Source organism: Dreissena polymorpha, chromosome 15 (assembly GCF_020536995.1).
Source record: "Dreissena polymorpha isolate Duluth1 chromosome 15, UMN_Dpol_1.0, whole genome shotgun sequence".
NCBI lineage: Eukaryota > Metazoa > Mollusca > Bivalvia > Myida > Dreissenidae > Dreissena > Dreissena polymorpha.
Window position 1 is genome coordinate 17,422,794 of NC_068369.1, and position 21,753 is coordinate 17,444,546.

At 42.2% G+C, this 21,753-nt stretch overlaps 2 protein-coding genes across 2 annotated transcripts; both read left to right on the forward strand.

The window, feature by feature from the left end:
- Window positions 1-6,807: 6,807 nt before the first annotated feature.
- LOC127860491 (uncharacterized) lies at window positions 6,808-7,316 on the forward strand (the record flags this gene model as incomplete). Its single annotated transcript, XM_052398593.1, has 1 exon — window positions 6,808-7,316. A coding segment is annotated over exon 1 (444 nt), but the record flags the coding sequence as incomplete, so codon positions are not given.
- Window positions 7,317-7,823: 507 nt separating this feature from the next.
- Window positions 7,824-21,496, forward strand: LOC127859592 (serine-rich adhesin for platelets-like; the record flags this gene model as incomplete). Its single annotated transcript, XM_052397091.1, has 9 exons — window positions 7,824-7,892; window positions 10,536-11,570; window positions 13,074-13,730; window positions 17,044-17,078; window positions 17,480-17,630; window positions 18,120-18,188; window positions 18,496-18,542; window positions 19,136-20,013; window positions 21,492-21,496. Coding segments are annotated over 9 exons (2,946 nt in total), but the record flags the coding sequence as incomplete, so codon positions are not given.
- Between the last annotated feature and the right edge of the window lie 257 nt (window positions 21,497-21,753).

Sequence of the window (21,753 nt, forward strand, 5' to 3'; positions counted from 1 at the left end):
CTGATACCATTACAGTCACATCTTCTGACATAATTACGGCCACATCCTCTGACAGCATTACACCCACATCTTCTGATACCATTACAATCACATCTTCTGACACAATTACGGCCACCTCTTCTGACACCATTACAGTCACATCTTCTGACACAATTACGGCCTCATCCTCTGACAGCATTACACCCACATCTTCTGATACCATTACAGTCACATCTTCTGACACAATTACGACCACATCTTCTGACACAATAACGGCCACATCTTCTGATACCATTACAGTCACATCTTCTGACACAATTACGGCCACATCTTCTGACAGCATTACACCAACATCTTCTGATACAATGACAGTCACATCGTCAGACACAATTACGGACACATCTTCTGATACCATTACAGTCACATCTTCTGACATAATTACGGCCACATCTTCTGATACCATTACAGTCACATCGTCTGACACAATTACGGCCACATCTTCTGATGCCATAACAGTCACATATTCTGACACAATTACGGCCACATCTTCCGACACAATAACGGCAACATCTACTGATACCATTACAGTCACATCTTCTGACACAATTACGGCCACATCTTCTGACAGCATTACACCCACATCTTCTGATACCATTACAGTCACATCTTCTGATACAATTACGGCAACATCTTCTGATACCATTACAGTCACATCTTCTGACACAATTACGGCCACATCCTCTGACAGCATTACACCCACATCTTCTGATACCATTACAGTCACATCTTCCGACACAATTACGGCCACATCTTCTGACAGCATTTCACCCACATCTTCTGATACCATTACAGTCACATCTTCTGACACAATTACGGCCACATCTTCTGATACCATGACAGTCACATCTTCTGACACAATTACGGCCACATCCTCTGACAGCATTACACCAACATCTTCTGATACAATTACAGTCACATCGTCTGACACAATTACGGACACATCTTCTGTTACCATTACAGTCACATCTTCTGACACAATTACGGCCACATCTTCTGACAGCATTACACCAACATCTTCTGATACAATTACAGTCACATCGTCAGACACAATTACGGACACATCTTCTGATACCATTACAGTCACATCTTCTGACACAATTACGGCCACATCTTCTGATACCATTACAGTCACATCGTCTGACACAATTACGGCCACATCTTCTGATGCCATAACAGTCACATCTTCTGACACAATTACGGCCACATCTTCTGATACCATTACAGTCACATCTTCTGACACAATTACGGCCACATCTTCCGACACAATAACGGCAACATCTTCTGATACCATTACAGTCACATCTTCTGACACAATTACGGCCACATCTTCTGACAGCATTACACCCACATCTTCTGATACCATTACAGTCACATCTTCTGATACAATTACGGCAACATCTTCTGATACCATTACAGTCACATCTTCTGACACAATTACGGCCACATCTTCTGACAGCATTTCACCCACATCTTCTGATACCATTACAGTCTCATCTTCTGACACAATTACGGCCACATCCTCTGACAGCATTACACCCACATCTTCTGATACCATGACAGTCACATCTTCTGACACAATTACGGCCACATCCTCTGACAGCATTACACCCACATCTTCTGATACCATTACAGTGACATCTTCTGATACAATTACGGCAACATCTTCTGATACCATTACAGTCACATCTTCTGACACAATTACGGCCACATCCTCTGACAGCATTACACCCACATCTTCTGATACCATTACAATCACATTTTCCGACACAATTACGGCCACATCTTCTGACAGCATTACACCCACATCTTCTGATACCATTACAGTCACATCTTCTGACACAATTACGGCCACATCTTCTGATACCATGACAGTCACATCTTCTGACACACTTACGGCCACATCCTCTGACAGCATTACACCCACATCTTCTGATACCATTACAGTCACATCTTCTGATACAATTACGGCAACATCTTCTGATACCATTACAGTCACATCTTCTGACACAATTACGGCCACATCCTCTGACAGAATTACACCCACATCTTCTGATACCATTACAGTCACATCTTCTGACACAATTACGGCCACATCTTCTGATACCATGACAGTCACATCTTCTGACACAATAACGGCCACATCCTCTGACAGCATTACACCCACATCTTCTGATACCATTACAGTCACATCTTCTGATACAATAACGGCAACATCTTCTGATACCATTACAGTCACATCTTCTGACACAATTACGGCCACATCCTCTGACAGCATTATACCCACATCTTCTGATACCATTACAGTCACATCTTCCGACACAATTACGGCCACATCTTCTGACAGCATTACACCCACATCTTCTGATACCATTACAGTCACATCTTCTGACACAATTACGGCCACATCTTCTGATACCATGACAGTCACATCTTCTGACACAATTACGGCCACATCCTCTGACAGCATTACACCCACATCTTCTGATACCATTACAGTCACATCTTCTGATACAATTACGGCAACATCTTCTGATACCATTACAGTCACATCTTCTGACACAATTACGGCCACATCCTCTGACAGCATTACACCCACATCTTCTGATACCATTACAGTCACATCTTCCGACACAATTACGGCCACATCTTCTGACAGCATTGCACCCACATCTTCTGATACCATTACAGTCACATCATCGGACACAATTACGGCCTCATCTTCTGATACCATGACAGTCACATCTTCTGACACAATTACGGCCACATCCTCTGACAGCATTACACCCACATCTTCTGATACCATTACAGTCACATCTTCCGACACAATTACGGCCACATCTTCTGACAGCATTACACCCACATCTTCTGATACCATTACAGTCACATCTTCTGACACAATTACGGCCACATCTTCTGATACCATGACAGTCACATCTTCTGACACAATTACGGCCACATCCTCTGACAGCATTACACCCACATCTTCTGATACCATTACAGTCACATCTTCTGATACAATTACGGCAACATCTTCTGATACCATTACAGTCACATCTTCTGACACAATTACGGCCACATCCTCTGACAGCATTACACCCACATCTTCTGATACCATTACAGTCACATCTTCCGACACAATTACGGCCACATCTTCTGACAGCATTACACCCACATCTTCTGATACCATGACAGTCACATCTTCTGACACAATTACGGCCACATCCTCTGACAGCATTACACCCACATCTTCTGATACCATTACAGTCACACCTTCTGATACAATTACGGCAACATCTTCTGATACCATTACAGTCACATCTTCTGACACAATTACGGCCACATCCTCTGACAGCATTACACCCACATCTTCTGATACCATTACAGTCACATCTTCCGACACAATTACGGCCACATCTTCTGACAGCATTACACCCACATCTTCTGATACCATTACAGTCACATCTTCTGACACAATTATGGCCACATCTTCTGATACCATGACAGTCACATCTTCTGACACAATTACGGCCACATCCTCTGACAGCATTACACCCACATCTTCTGATACCATTACAGTCACATCTTCTGATACAATTACGACAACATCTTGTGATACCATTACAGTCACATCTTCTGACACAATTACGGCCACATCCTCTCACAGCATTACACCCACATCTTCTGATACCATTACAGTCACATCTTCCGACACAATTACGGCCACATCTTCTGACAGCATTACACCCACATCTTCTGATACCATTACAGTCACATCTTCGGACACAATTACGGCCACATCTTCTGATACCATGACAGTCACATCTTCTGACACAATTACGGCCACATCCTCTGACAGCATTACACCCACATCTTCTGATACCATTACAGTCACATCTTCCGACACAATTACGGCCACATCTTCTGACAGCATTACACCCACATCTTCTGATACCATTACAGTCACATCTTCTGACACAATTACGGCCACATCTTCTGATACCATGACAGTCACATCTTCTGACACAATTACGGCCACATCCTCTGACAGCATTACACCCACATCTTCTGATACCATTACAGTCACATCTTCTGATACAATTACGGCAACATCTTCTGATACCATTACAGTCACATCTTCTGACACAATTACGGCCACATCCTCTGCCAGCATTACACCCACATCTTCTGATACCATTACAGTCACATCTTCCGACACAATTACGGCCACATCTTCTGACAGCATTACACCCACATCTTCTGATACCATTACAGTCACATCTTCTGACACAATTACGGCCACATCTTCTGATACCATGACAGTCACATCTTCGGACACAATTACGGCCACATCCTCTGACAGCATTACACCCATATCTTCTGATACCATTACAGTCACATCTTCTGATACAATTACGGCAACATCTTCTGATACCATTACAGTCACATCTTCTGACACAATTACGGCCACATCCTCTGACAGCATTACACCCACATCTTCTGATACCATTACAGTCACATCTTCTGATACAATTACGGCAACATCTTCTGATACCATTACAGTCACATCTTCTGACACAATTACGGCCACATCCTCTCACAGCATTACACCCACATCTTCTGATACCATTACAGTCACATCTTCCGACACAATTACGGCCACATCTTCTGACAGCATTACACCCACATCTTCTGATACCATTACAGTCACATCTTCGGACACAATTACGGCCACATCTTCTGATACCATGACAGTCACATCTTCTGACACAATTACGGCCACATCCTCTGACAGCATTACACCCACATCTTCTGATACCATTACAGTCACATCTTCCGACACAATTACGGCCACATCTTCTGACAGCATTACACCCACATCTTCTGATACCATTACAGTCACATCTTCTGACACAATTACGGCCACATCTTCTGATACCATGACAGTCACATCTTCTGACACAATTACGGCCACATCCTCTGACAGCATTACACCCACATCTTCTGATACCATTACAGTCACATCTTCTGATACAATTACGGCAACATCTTCTGATACCATTACAGTCACATCTTCTGACACAATTACGGCCACATCTTCTGATACCATGACAGTCACATCTTCTGACACAATTACGGCCACATCCTCTGACAGCATTACACCCACATCTTCTGATACCATTACAGTCACATCTTCTGATACAATTACGGCAACATCTTCTGATACCATTACAGTCACATCTTCTGACACAATTACGGCCACATCCTCTGACAGCATTACACCCACATCTTCTGATACCATTACAGTCACATCTTCTGACACAATTACGGCCACAACTTCTGGTACCATGACAGTCACATCTTCTGACACAATTACGGCCACATCCTCTGACAGCATTACACCCACATCTTCTGATACCATTACAGTCACATCTTCTGATAAAATTACGGCAACATCTTCTGATACCATTACAGTCACATCCTCTGACACAATTACGGCCACATCCTCTGACAGCATTACACCCACATCTTCTGATACCATTACAGTCACATCTTCCGACACAATTACGGCCACATCTTCTGACAACATTACACCCACATCTTCTGATAGCATTACAGTCACATCTTCTGACACAATTACGGCCACATCTTCTGATACCATGACAGTCACATCCTCTGACACAATTACGGCCACATCCTCTGACAGCATTACACCCACATCTTCTGATACCATTACAGTCACATCTTCTGATACAATTACGGCAACATCTTCTGATACCATTACAGTCACATCTTCTGACACAATTACGGCCACATCCTCTGACAGCATTACACCCACATCTTCTGATACCATTACAGTCACATCTTCTGACACAATTACGGCCACATCTTCTGATACCATGACAGTCACATCTTCTGACACAATTACGGCCACATCCTCTGACAGCATTACACCCACATCTTCTGATACCATTACAGTCACATCTTCTGATACAATTACGGCAACATCTTCTGATACCATTACAGTCACATCTTCTGACACAATTACGGCCACATCTTCTGACAGCATTACACCCACATCTTCTGATACCATTACAGTAACATATTCTGATACAATTACGGCAACATCTTCTGATACCATTACAGTCACATCTTCTGACACAATTACGGCCACATCCTCTGACAGCATTACACCCACATCTTCTGATACCATTACAGTCACATCTTCCGACACAATTACGGCCACATCTTCTGACAGCATTACACCCACATCTTCTGATACCATTACAGTCACATCTTCTGACACAATTACGGCCACATCTTCTGATACCATGACAGTCACATCTTCTGACACAATTACGGCCACATCCTCTGACAGCATTACACCCACATCTTCTGATACCATTACAGTCACATCTTCCGACACAATTACGGCCACATCTTCTGACAGCATTACACCCACATCTTCTGATACCATTACAGTCTCATCTTCTGACACAATTACGGCCACATCTTCTGATACCATGACAGTCACATCTTCTGACTCAATTACGGCCACATCCTCTGACAGCATTACACCCACATCTTCTGATACCATTACAGTCACATCTTCTGATACAATTACGGCAACATCTTCTGATACCATTACAGTCACATCTTCTGACACAATTACGGCCACATCCTCTGACAGCATTACACCCACATCTTCTGATACCATTACAGTCATATTTTCCGACACAATTACGGCCACATCTTCTGACAGCATTACACCCACATCTTCTGATACCATTACAGTCACATCTTCTGACACAATTACGGCCACATCTTCTGATACCATGACAGTCACATCTTCTGACACAATTACGGCCACATCCTCTGACAGCATTACACCCACATCTTCTGATACCATTACAGTCACATCTTCTGATACAATTACGGCAACATCTTCTGATACCATTATAGTCACATCTTCTGACACAATAACGGCCACATCTTCTGACAGCATTACACCCACATCTTCTGATACCATTACAGTCACATCTTCTGACACAATTACGGCCACATCTTCTGATACCATGACAGTCACATCTTCTGACACAATTACGGCCACATCCTCTGACAGCATTACACCCACATCTTCTGATACCATTACAGTCACATCTTCTGATACAATTACGGCAACATCTTCTGATACCATTACAGTCACATCTTCTGACACAATTACGGCCACATCCTCTGACAGCATTACACCCACATCTTCTGATACCATTACAGTCACATCTTCCGACAAAATTACGGCCACATCTTCTGACAGCATTACACCCACATCTTCTGATACCATTACAGTCACATCTTCGGACACAATTACGGCCACATCTTCTGATACCATGACAGTCACATCTTCTGACACAATTACGGCCACATCCTCTGACAGCATTACACCCACATCTTCTGATACCATTACAGTCACATCTTCCGACACAATTACGGCCACATCTTCTGACAGCATTACACCCACATCTTCTGATACCATTACAGTCACATCTTCTGACACAATTACGGCCACATCTTCTGATACCATGACAGTCACATCTTCTGACACAATTACGGCCACATCCTCTGACAGCATTACACCCACATCTTCTGATACCATTACAGTCACATCTTCTGATACAATTACGGCAACATCTTCTGATACCATTACAGTCACATCTTCTGACACAATTACGGCCACATCCTCTGACAGCATTACACCCACATCTTCTGATACCATTACAGTCACATCTTCTGACACAATTACGGCCACAACTTCTGGTACCATGACAGTCACATCTTCTGACACAATTACGGCCACATCCTCTGACAGCATTACACCCACATCTTCTGATACCATTACAGTCACATCTTCTGATAAAATTACGGCAACATCTTCTGATACCATTACAGTCACATCTTCTGACACAATTACGGCCACATCCTCTGACAGCATTACACCCACATCTTCTGATACCATTACAGTCACATCTTCCGACACAATTACGGCCACATCTTCTGACAACATTACACCCACATCTTCAAATAGCATTACAGTCACATCTTCTGACACAATTACGGCCACATCTTCTGATACCATGACAGTCACATCTTCTGACACAATTACGGCCACATCCTCTGACAGCATTACACCCACATCTTCTGATACCATTACAGTCACATCTTCTGATACAATTACGGCAACATCTTCTGATACCATTACAGTCACATCTTCTGACACAATTACGGCCACATCCTCTGACAGCATTACACCCACATCTTCTGATACCATTACAGCCACATCTTCCGACACAATTACGGCCACATCTTCTGACAGCATTACACCCACATCTTCTGATACCATTACAGTCACATCTTCTGACACAATTACGGCCACATCTTCTGATACCATGACAGTCACATCTTCTGACACAATTACGGCCACATCCTCTGACAGCATTACACCCACATCTTCTGATACCATTACAGTCACATCTTCCGACACAATTACGGCCACATCTTCTGACAGCATTACACCCACATCTTCTGATACCATTACAGTCACATCTTCTGACACAATTACGGCCACATCTTCTGATACCATGACAGTCACATCTTCTGACACAATTACGGCCACATCCTCTGACAGCATTACACCCACATCTTCTGATACCATTACAGTCACATCTTCTGATACAATTACGGCAACATCTTCTGATACCATTACAGTCACATCTTCTGACACAATTACGGCCACATCCTCTGACAGCATTACACCCACATCTTCTGATACCATTACAGTCACATCTTCCGACACAATTACGGCCACATCTTCTGACAGCATTACACCCTCATCTTCTGATACCATTACAGTCACATCTTCTGACACAATTACGGCCACATCTTCTGATACCATGACAGTCACATCTTCTGACACAATTACGGCCACATCCTCTGACAGCATTACACCCATATCTTCTGATACCATTACAGTCACATCTTCTGATACAATTACGGCAACATCTTCTGATACCATTACAGTCACATCTTCTGACACAATTACGGCCACATCCTCTGACAGCATTACACCCACATCTTCTGATACCATTACAGTCACATCTTCTGACACAATTACGGCCACATCTTCTGATACCATGACAGTCACATCTTCTGACACAATTACGGCCACATCCTCTGACAGCATTACACCCACATCTTCTGATACCATTACAGTCACATCTTCTGATACAATTACGGCAACATCTTCTGATACCATTACAGTCACATCTTCTGACACAATTACGGCCACATCCTCTGACAGCATTACACCCACATCTTCTGATACCATTACAGTCACATCTTCCGACACAATTACGGCCACATATTCTGACAGCATTACACCCACATCTTCTGATACCATTACAGTCACATCTTCTGACACAATTACGGCCACATCTTCTGATACCATGACAGTCACATCTTCTGACACAATTACGGCCACATCCTCTGACAGCATTACACCCACATCTTCTGATACCATTACAGTCACATATTCTGATACAATTACGGCAACATCTTCTGATACCATTACAGTCACATCTTCCGACACAATTACGGCAACATCTTCTGATACCATTACAGTCACATCTTCTGACACAATTACGGCCACATCCTCTGACACAATTACGGCCACATCTTCTGATACCATGACAGTCACATCTTCTGACACAATTACGGCCACATCTTCTGACAACATTACACCCACATCTTCTGATACCATTACAGTCACATCTTCTGACACAATTACGGCCACATCTTCTGATACCATGACAGTCACATCTTCTGACACAATTACGGCCACATCCTCTGACAGCATTACACCCACATCTTCTGATACCATTACAGTCACATCTTCTGATACAATTACGGCAACATCTTCTGATACCATTACAGTCACATCTTCTGACACAATTACGGCCACATCCTCTGACAGCATTACACCCACATCTTCTGATACCATTACAGTCACATCTTCCGACACAATTACGGCCACATCTTCTGACAGCATTACACCCACATCTTCTGATACCATTACAGTCACATCTTCTGACGCAATTACGGCCACATCTTCTGATACCATGACAGTCACATCTTCTGACACAATTACGGCCACATCCTCTGACAGCGTTACACCCACATCTTCTGATACCATTACAGTCACATCTTCCGACACAATTACGGCCACATCTTCTGACAGCATTACACCCACATCTTCTGATACCATTACAGTCACATCTTCTGACACAATTACGGCCACATCTTCTGATACCATGACAGTCACATCTTCTGACACAATTACGGCCACATCCTCTGACAGCATTACATCCACATCTTCTGATACCATTACAGTCACATCTTCTGATACAATTACGGCAACATCTTCTGATACCATTACAGAAACATCTTCTGACACAATTACGGCCACATCCTCTGACAGCATTACACCCACATCTTCTGATACCATTACAGTCACATCTTCCGACACAATTACGGCCACATCTTCTGACAGCATTACACCCACATCTTCTGATACCATTACAGTCACATCTTCTGACACAATTACGGCCACATCTTCTGATACCATGACAGTCACATCTTCTGACACAATTACGGCCACATCCTCTGACAGCATTACACCCACATCTTCTGAAACCATTACAGTCACATCTTCTGATACAATTACGGCCACATCTTCTGACAGCATTACACCCACATCTTCTGATACCATTACAGTCACATCTTCTGACACAATTACGGCCACATCTTCTGATACCATGACAGTCACATCTTCTGACACAATTACGGCCACATCCTCTGACAGCATTACATCCACATCTTCTGATACCATTACAGTCACATCTTCTGATACAATTACGGCCACATCTTCTGACAGCATTACACCCACATCTTCTGATACCATTACAGTCACATCTTCTGACACAATTACGGCCACATCTTCTGATACCATGACAGTCACATCTTCTGACACAATTACGGCCACATCCTCTGACAGCATTACATCCACATCTTCTGATACCATTACAGTCACATCTTCTGATACTATTACAGTCACATCTTCTGACACAATTACGGCCACATCTTCTGATACCATGACAGTCACATCTTCTGACACAATTACGGCAACATCTTCTGATACCATTACAGTCACATCTTCTGACACAATTACGGCCACATCCTCTGACAGCATTACACCCACATCTTCTGATACCATTACAGTCACATCTTCCGACACAATTACGGCCACATCTTCTGACAGCATTACACCCACATCTTCTGATACTATTACAGTCACATCTTCTGACACAATTACGGCCACATCTTCTGATACCATTACAGTCACATCTTCTGATACAATTACGGCAACATCTTCTGATACCATTACAGTCACATCTTCTGACACAATTACGGCCACATCCTCTGACAGCATTACACCCACATCTTCTGATACCATTACAGTCACATCTTCTGACACAATTACGGCCACATCTTCTGATACCATGACAGTCACATCTTCTGACACAATTACGGCCACATCCTCTGACAGCATTACACCCACATCTTCTGATACCATAACAGTCACATATTCTGATACAATTACGGCAAAATCTTCTGATACCATTACAGTCACATCTTCCGACACAATTACGGCCACATCTTCTGACAGCATTACACCCACATCTTCTGATACTATTACAGTCACATCTTCTGACACAATTACGGCCACATCTTCTGATACCATGACAGTCACATCTTCTGACACAATTACGGCCACATCCTCTGACAGCATTACACCCACATCTTCTGATACCATTACAGTCACATCTTCTGATACAATTACGGCAACATCTTCTGATACCATGACAGTCACATCTTCTGACACAATTACGGCCACATCCTCTGACAGCATTACACCCATATCTTCTGATACCATTACAGTCACATCTTCTGATACAATTACGGCAACATCTTCTGATACCATTACAGTCACATCTTCTGACACAATTACGGCCACATCCTCTGACAGCATTACACCCACATCTTCTGATACCATTACAGTCACATCTTCTGACACAATTACGGCCACATCTGCTGATACCATGACAGTCACATCTTCTGACACAATTACGGCCACATCCTCTGACAGCATTACACCCACATCTTCTGATACCATTACAGTCACATCTTCTGATACAATTACGGCAACATCTTCTGATACCATTACAGTCACATCTTCTGACACAATTACGGCCACATCCTCTGACAGCATTACACCCACATCTTCTGATATCATTACAGTCACATCTTCCGACACAATAACGGCCACATCTTCTGACAGCATTACACCCACATCTTCTGATACCATTACAGTCACATCTTCTGACACAATTACGGCCACATCTTCTGATACCATGAGAGTCACATCTTCTGACACATATACGGCCACATCCTCTGACAGCATTACACCCACATCTTCTGATACCATTACAGTCACATCTTCTGATACAATTACGGCAACATCTTCTGATACCATTACAGTCACATCTTCTGACACAATTACGGCCACATCCTCTGACAGCATTACACCCACATCTTCTGATACCATTACAGTCACATCTTCCGACACAATTACGGCCACATCTTCTGACAGCATTACACCCACATCTTCTGATACCATTACAGTCACATCTTCTGACACAATTACAGCCACATCTTCTGACAGCATTACACCCACATCTTCTGATACCATTACAGTCACATCTTCTGATACAATTACGGCAACATCTTCTGATACCATTACAGTCACATCTTCTGACACAATTACGGCCACATCCTCTGACAGCATTACACCCACATCTTCTGATACTATTACAGTCACATCTTCCGACACAATTACGGCCACATCTTCTGACAGCATTACACCCACATCTTCTGATACCATTACAGTCACATCTTCTGACACAATTACGGCCACATCTTCTGATACCATGACAGTCACATCTTCTGACACAATTACGGCCACATCCTCTGACAGCATTACACCCACATCTTCTGATACCATTACAGTCACATCTTCCGACACAATTACGGCCACATCTTCTGACAGCATTACACCCACATCTTCTGATACCATTACAGTCACATCTTCTGACACAATTACGGCCACATCTTCTGATACCATGACAGTCACATCTTCTGACACAATTACGGCCACATCCTCTGACAGCATTACACCCACATCTTCTGATACCATTACAGTCACATCTTCTGATACAATTACGGCAACATCTTCTGATACCATTACAGTCACATCTTCTGACACAATTACGGCCACATCCTCTGACAGCATTACACCCACATCTTCTGATACCATTACAGTCACATCTTCCGACACAATTACGGCCACATCTTCTGACAGCATTACACCCACATCTTCTGATACCATTACAGTCACATCTTCTGACACAATTACGGCCACATCTTCTGATACCATGACAGTCACATCTTCTGACACAATTACGGCCACATCCTCTGACAGCATTACACCCACATCTTCTGATACCATTACAGTCACATCTTCTGATACAATTACGGCAACATCTTCTTATACCATTACAGTCACATCTTCTGACACAATTACGGCCACATTCTCTGACAGCATTACACCCACATCTTCTGATACCATTATAGTCACATCTTCTGATACAATTACGGCAACATCTTCTGATACCATTACAGTCACATCTTCTGACACAATTACGGCCACATCCTCTGGCAGCATTACACCCACATCTTCTGATACCATTACAGTCACATCTTCCGACACAATTACGGCCACATCTTCTGACAGCATTACACCCACATCTTCTGATACCATTAGAGTCACATCTTCTGACACAATTACGGCCACATCTTCTGATACCATGACAGTCACTTCTTCTGACACAATTACGGCCACATCCTCTGACAGCATTACACCCACATCTTCTGATACCATTACAGTCACATCTTCTGATACAATTACGGCAACATCTTCTGATACCATTACAGTCACATCTTCTGACACAATTACGGCCACATCCTCTGACAGCATTACACCCACATCTTCTGATACCATTACAGTCACATCTTCCGACACAATTACGGCCACATCTTCTGACAGCATTACACCCACATCTTCTGATACCATTACAGTCACATCTTCTGATACCATTACAGTCACATCTTCTGACACAATTACGGCCACATCCTCTGACAGCATTACACCCACATCTTCTGATACCATTACAGTCACATCTTCCGACACAATTACGGCCACATTTTCTGACAGCATTACACCCACATCTTCTGATACCATTACAGTCACATCTTCTGACACAATTACGGCCACATCTTCTGATACCATGACAGTCACATCATCTGACACAATTACGGCCACATCCTCTGACAGCATTACACCCACATCTTCTGATACCATTACAGTCACATCTTCTGACACAATTACGGCCACATCCTCTGACAGCATTACACCCACATCTTCTGATACCATTACAGTCACATCTTCTGACACAATTACGGCCACATCTTCTGATACCATGACAGTCACATCTTCTGACACAATTACGGCCATTTCCTCTGACAGCATTACACCCACATCTTCTGATACCATTACAGTCACATCTTCTGATACAATTACGGCAACATCTTCTGATACCATTACAGTCACATCTTCTGACACAATTACGGCCACATCCTCTGACAGCATTACACCCACATCTTCTGATACCATTACAGTCACATCTTCTGACACAATTACGGCCACATCTTCTGATACCATGACAGTCACATCTTCTGACAAAATTACGGCCACATCCTCTGACAGCATTACACCCACATCTTCTGATACCATTACAGTCACATCTTCCGACACAATTACGGCCACATCTTCTGACAGCATTACACCCACATCTTCCGATACCATTACAGTCACATCTTCTGACACAATTACGGCCACATCTTCTGATACCATGACAGTCACATCTTCTGACACAATTACGGCCACATCCTCTGACAGCATTACACCCACATCTGCTGATACCATTACAGTCACATCTTCCGATACAATTACGGCAACATCTTCTGATACCATTACAGTCACATCTTCTGACACAATTACGGCCACATCCTCTGACAGCATTACACCCACATCTTCTGATACCATTACAGTCACATCTTCCGACACAATTAAGGCCACATCTTCTGACAGCATTACACCCACATCTTCTGATACCATTACAGTCACATCTTCTGACACAATAACGGCCACATATTCTGATACCATGACAGTCACATCTTCTGACACAATTACGGCCACATCCTCTGACAGCATTACACCCACATCTTCTGATACCATTACAGTCACATCTTCCGACACAATTACGACCATATCTTCTGACAGCATTACACCCACATCTTCTGATACCATTACAGTCACATCTTCTGATACAATTACGACAACATCTTCTGATACCATTACAGTCACATCTTCTGACACAATTACGGCCACATCCTCTGACAGCATTACACCCACATCTTCTGATACCATTACAGTCACATCTTCCGACACAATTACGGCCACATCTTCTGACAGCATTACACCCACATCTTCTGATACCATTACAGTCACATCTTCTGACACAATTACGGCCACATCATCTGAGACCATTACAGTCACATCTTCTGATATTATTACGGCCACATCTTCTGATACCATAACAGTCTCATCTTCTGACACAGTTTCGGCCACATCTTCTGATACCATTTCAGCCACCTCTTCTGACACAATTACAGCCACATCTTCTGACAGCATTGCACCCACATCTTCTGATACCATTACAGTCACATCTTCTGACACAATTACGGCCACATCTTCTGACACAATAACGGCCACATCTTCTGATACCAGTACAGTCACATCTTCTGACATAATTACGGCCACATCTTCTGACAGCATTACACTAACATATTCTGATACCATTACAGTCACATCCTCTGACACAATAACGGACACATCTTCTGATGTCATTACAGTCACATCTTCTGACACAATTACGGCCATATCTTCTGATACCATTACAGTCACATCGTCTGACACAATTACGGCCACATCTTCTGATACCATAACAATCACATCTTCTGACACAATTACGTACACATCTTCCGACACAATAACGGCCACATCTTCTGATACCATTACAGTCACATCTTCTGACACAATTACGGCCACATCTTCTGACAGCATTACACCCACATCTTCTGACACAATTACGGCCACATCTTCTGACAGCGTTACACCCACATCTTCTGATACCATTACAGTCACATCTTCTGACACAAGTACGGCCACATCTTCTGACACCATTACAGTCACATCTTTTGACGCAATTACGTCCACATCTGCAGAGAGCATAACACCAACATCTTCTGATACCATTACAGTCACATCTTCTGACACAATTACGGCCATATCTTCTGACAGCATTACACCCACATCTTCTGATACCATTACAGTCACATCTTCTGACACAATTACGGCCACATCATTTGATTCCATTACAGTCACATCTTCTGACACAATTACGGCCACATCCTCGGACAGTATTACACCTACATCTTCTGATACAATGACAGTTACATCTTCTGACACAATTACGGCCACCTCTTCTGACAGCAGTTCACCCACATCTTCTGATACCATTACGGTAACATCTTCTGACACAATTACGGCCACATTTTCTGACACAATTACAGTCACATCTTCTGACACAATTACGGCCACATCTTCTGACACCAGTACAGTCACATCTTCTGACGCAATTACGTCCACATCTGCAGAGAGCATTACACCAACATCTTCTGATACCATTACAGTCACATCTTCTGACACAATTACGGCCACATCTTCTGACAGCATTACACCCACATCTTCTGATACCATTACAGTCACATCTTCTGACACAATTACGGCCACATCATTTGATTCCATTACAGTCACATCTTCTGACACAATTACGGACACATGCTCGGACAGTATTACACCTACATCTTCTGATACAATGACAGTTACATCTTCTGACACAATTACGGCCACATCTCCTGACAGCATTTCACCCACATCTTCTGATACCATTACGGTTACATCTTCTGACACAATTACGGCCACATTTTCTGACACAATTACGGCCACATCTTCTGACACAATTACGGCCACATCTTCTGATAACATTACAGTTACATCTTCTGATATAATTACGTCCACATCTTCTGACAGCATTACACCCACATCTTCTGATACCTTTTCAGTCACTTCTTCTGACACAATTACGGCCACATCTTCTGATACCATTACAGTCACATCTTCTGACACAATTACGGCCACATCTTCTGACACGACTACGGCCACATCTTCTGAAACCATTTCAGTCACATCTTCTGACACAATTACGGCCACTTCTTCTGACAGCATAACACCCACATCTTCTGATACCATTACAGTCACATCTTCTGACACAATTACGGCCACTTCTTCTGACAGCATTACACCCACATCTTCTGATACCATTACAGTCACATCTTCTGACACAATTACGGCCACATCTTCTGACACCATTACAGTCACATCTTCTGACGCAATTACGGCCACATCTTCAGACAGCATTACACCAACATCTTCTGATACCATTACAGTCACATCTTCTGACACAATTACGGCCACATCTTCTGATACCATTACAGTCACTTCTTCTGATATTATTACGGCCACATCTTTTGATACCATAACAGTCTCATCTTCTGACACAGTTACGGTCACATCTTCTGATACCATTACAGCCACATCTTCTGAAACAATTACAGCCACATCTTCTGACACAATTACAGCCACTTCTTCTGACAGCATTACACCCACATCTTCTGATACCATTACAGTCACATCTTCTGACACAATTACGTCTACATCTTCTGATACCATTACAGTCACATCTTCTGACACAATTACGGCCACATCTTCCTACACAATAACGGCCACATCTTCTGATACCATTACAGTCACATCTTCTGACACAATTACGGCCACATCTTCTGATGCCATTACAGTCACATCTTCTGACACAATTACGGCCACATCTTCTGACAGCATTCTACCAACATCTTCTGATACCATTACCGTCACATCTTCTGACACAATTACGGCCACATCTTCTGATTCTATAACAGTCACATCTTCTGACACAATTACGGCCACATCTTCTGACAGCATTACACCCACATCTTCTAATACCATTACAGTCACTTCTTCTGATACAATTACGGCAACACCTTCTGATACCATTACAGTCACATCTTCTGACACAATAACGGCCACATCTTCTGACACAATTACGGCCACATCTTCTGATACCATTACAGTCACATCTTCTGACAAAATTACGGCCACATCGTCTGACAGCATTACACCCACATCTTCTGATACCATTACATTCACATCTTCTGACACAATTACGACCACATCTTCTGATACCATTACAGTCACTTCTTCTGACACAATAACCGCCACATCTTCTGACAGCATTACACCCACATCTTCTGACACCATACCAGTCACTCCTTCTGACACAAATACGGCCACACCTTCTGATACCATTACAGTCACATCTTCCGACACAATTACGGCCACATCTTCAGACAGCATTACACCCACATCTTCTGATAACATTACAGTCACATCTTCTGACACAATTACGGCCACATATTCTAATACCATAACAGTCACATCTTCTGACACAATTACGGCCACATCTTCTGATACCATAACAGTAACATCTTCTGACACAATTACCGCCACATCTTCTGACAGCATTACACCCACATCTTCTGATACCATTACAGTCACATCTTCTGACACAATTACGGCCACATCTTCTGACAGCATTACACCCACATCTTCTGACACCATTACCATCACATCTTCTGACACAATTACATCCTTATCTTCTGACACTATTACTGCCTCATCCACTGCCACAATTACGGCCACATCTACTGACACCAGTAAAGCTACATCTACTGACACCAGTACAGCTACAGCTACTGACACCATTACAGCCGCATCTACTGACACCAGTACAGCCACATCTACTGACACAAGTACAGCCACATCTACTGACACAAGTACAGCCACGTCTACTGGTACCAGCTCAGGCACAGCTACTGGCACCATTACAACAACATCTACTGACACCATTACAGCCGCATCAACTGGCACCATTACAGCCACATCTACTGGTACCATTACAGCCACATCTACTGACACCAGTACAGCCACATCTACTGACACCATTACATCCACATCTACTGACACAAGTACAGTCACAGCTACTGGCACCAGTACAACCACATCTACTGACACCATTACAGTCGCATCTACTGACACCAGTACAGCCACATCTACTGACACAATTACAGCCACATCTACTGACACAAGTACAGCCACGTCTACTGGTACCAGCTCAGCGACAGCTACTGGCACCATTACAACAACATCTACTGACACCATTTCAGCCGCATCAACTGGCACCATTACAGCCACATCTACTGACACAAGTTCAGTCACAGCTACTGGCACCAGTACAACCACATCTATTGACACCATTACAGCCGCATCTACTGGCACCAGTACAGCCATATCTACTGACACCATTACAACCACGCCTACTGACACCAGTACAGCCACAGATACTGTTATCAGTAAAGCCACAACTTTTCTCACCAGTACAGCCACTGCTACTCTCACCAGTACAGCCACAGGTACTGACACCAGTATATTAACGTCATCTCCCACTTCTTCAATACAGACATCTTTCACCATGACATTCACTGAATCTGCCTCCAGTACAATAACGTTTACTTCAATACCTACGTCGACGATTATTGCTACCTCTTCAAGCGTTTTATCAACATCAACGATACAACCGTCAAGCTCTTCTGCTGTTGCATCATCATCCACTTCAGGTAATTATTTTATAGATACTTGTGTGAGATCGGTTATAAGCCACGTTTCAGTTCATGCAACGGATTAATAAATATACGAGTAAACATTAAGCTCAAAATCTCTTATAATAGTTTCAATAATAGAAAATTGTAATACATGTATTGTACAATATACATCAGCCTCTATTTGCTATTTTGTTGTTATTTTATGCTAATTATTTATCTGTTTTCATAGAAAGGTATTAAAAGGAACAAAACTGTAAATGCATGATATTTTCTATTAAATAGTGCCTGGTTGCAGTACCCCTATACTTTCGAATGGGCAATTTAACGGTCCTATAACTATAGGAAGTAACGTTACATTTTCGTGCAACCAGAACTATTCTTTAATCGGTCCATCGAGCGCTTTATGCCACGGAAATGGGTCATGGTCGCCTTTGCCAAATTGTACTAGAGGCAAGTAATATGTGTGTACACTTATTTATGTATGTAAATGTCTATTTAATATGCGCTCGCCATGTCATCATTTCAACTGCATTTCTCTTCCTTGATTAAGTCATATATGAGGTATAACACAAATCCGGCAAATTAATATTTTCCGCTTTCTAAGACGTATACATATAAATTATTGAATTTTCACTAAAAGTTTTGGAATCTTTTCTTTTTATGAAATGGAGGCCATGTTTGATAATCAGTCAATTTGCATCAGGCTTTTTTAAGTGATTTCTCTTTTCTTAGCCAAAATTGGATATTTACAGTTCAGGAGTATAACTTACACGCTTTGTCGAATCATCATAAAACTTTTGTTCATGTATTGTGGTATGAAATAGAGAAAAAGTTTGGGTCATCAGACTAATCACACTCTTCTAGATATTGGCCTTTTTTTTTGTAAAACACTCAAATATCGCCACTTCATGACCCATTCATTTTTTATCGAATCTTCAACAAAATTTGCATTTATTTGTGTACCGATTAAATTTAAGTCAAGTCCGATACTGTGAATTTTTCTGTCCATGACCATTTGTGCGGTGTATTTATATATTTAAATGTATATCGTTATTAGTTCATTAAGTGAGGTAACGAAGAATGTACGTCTTTTCGAGTTTTCAACTATGCAATCCAATTGATTATTTGGAGATGTTATTTTGGACTGGTTCTTTTTTTCGGTAAACTAGGAAAACTGACATTCAAAAAAATATATAAGGATAATAAGTCTAGTTGAATCTCGCAATTCATCATTACTGAGGCTAATCTAACAGCAAGAAACTCGTTTTCTTAAATTGTATTGTTTTTAGCATGATTATCTGGAATACACTTATTTATTTAAACCATGGAAACAACCGTAGTCAATGTTATTTATGTATTTTTTATCTTTTATTGTGTACATTTATATTTGAGCGCGAAGAGCTGAACAATATATAATTAAAACTCTACCTGGTCGTTTTATTTTAGACTTTTGTTTATAGCTCATATATATTTATTGTGTTTAAATACGGTTTATTCTCGTTGCAAAACAGAAATGTAATTCTTTGTTACAGTAAGATATTTGTTCACTTT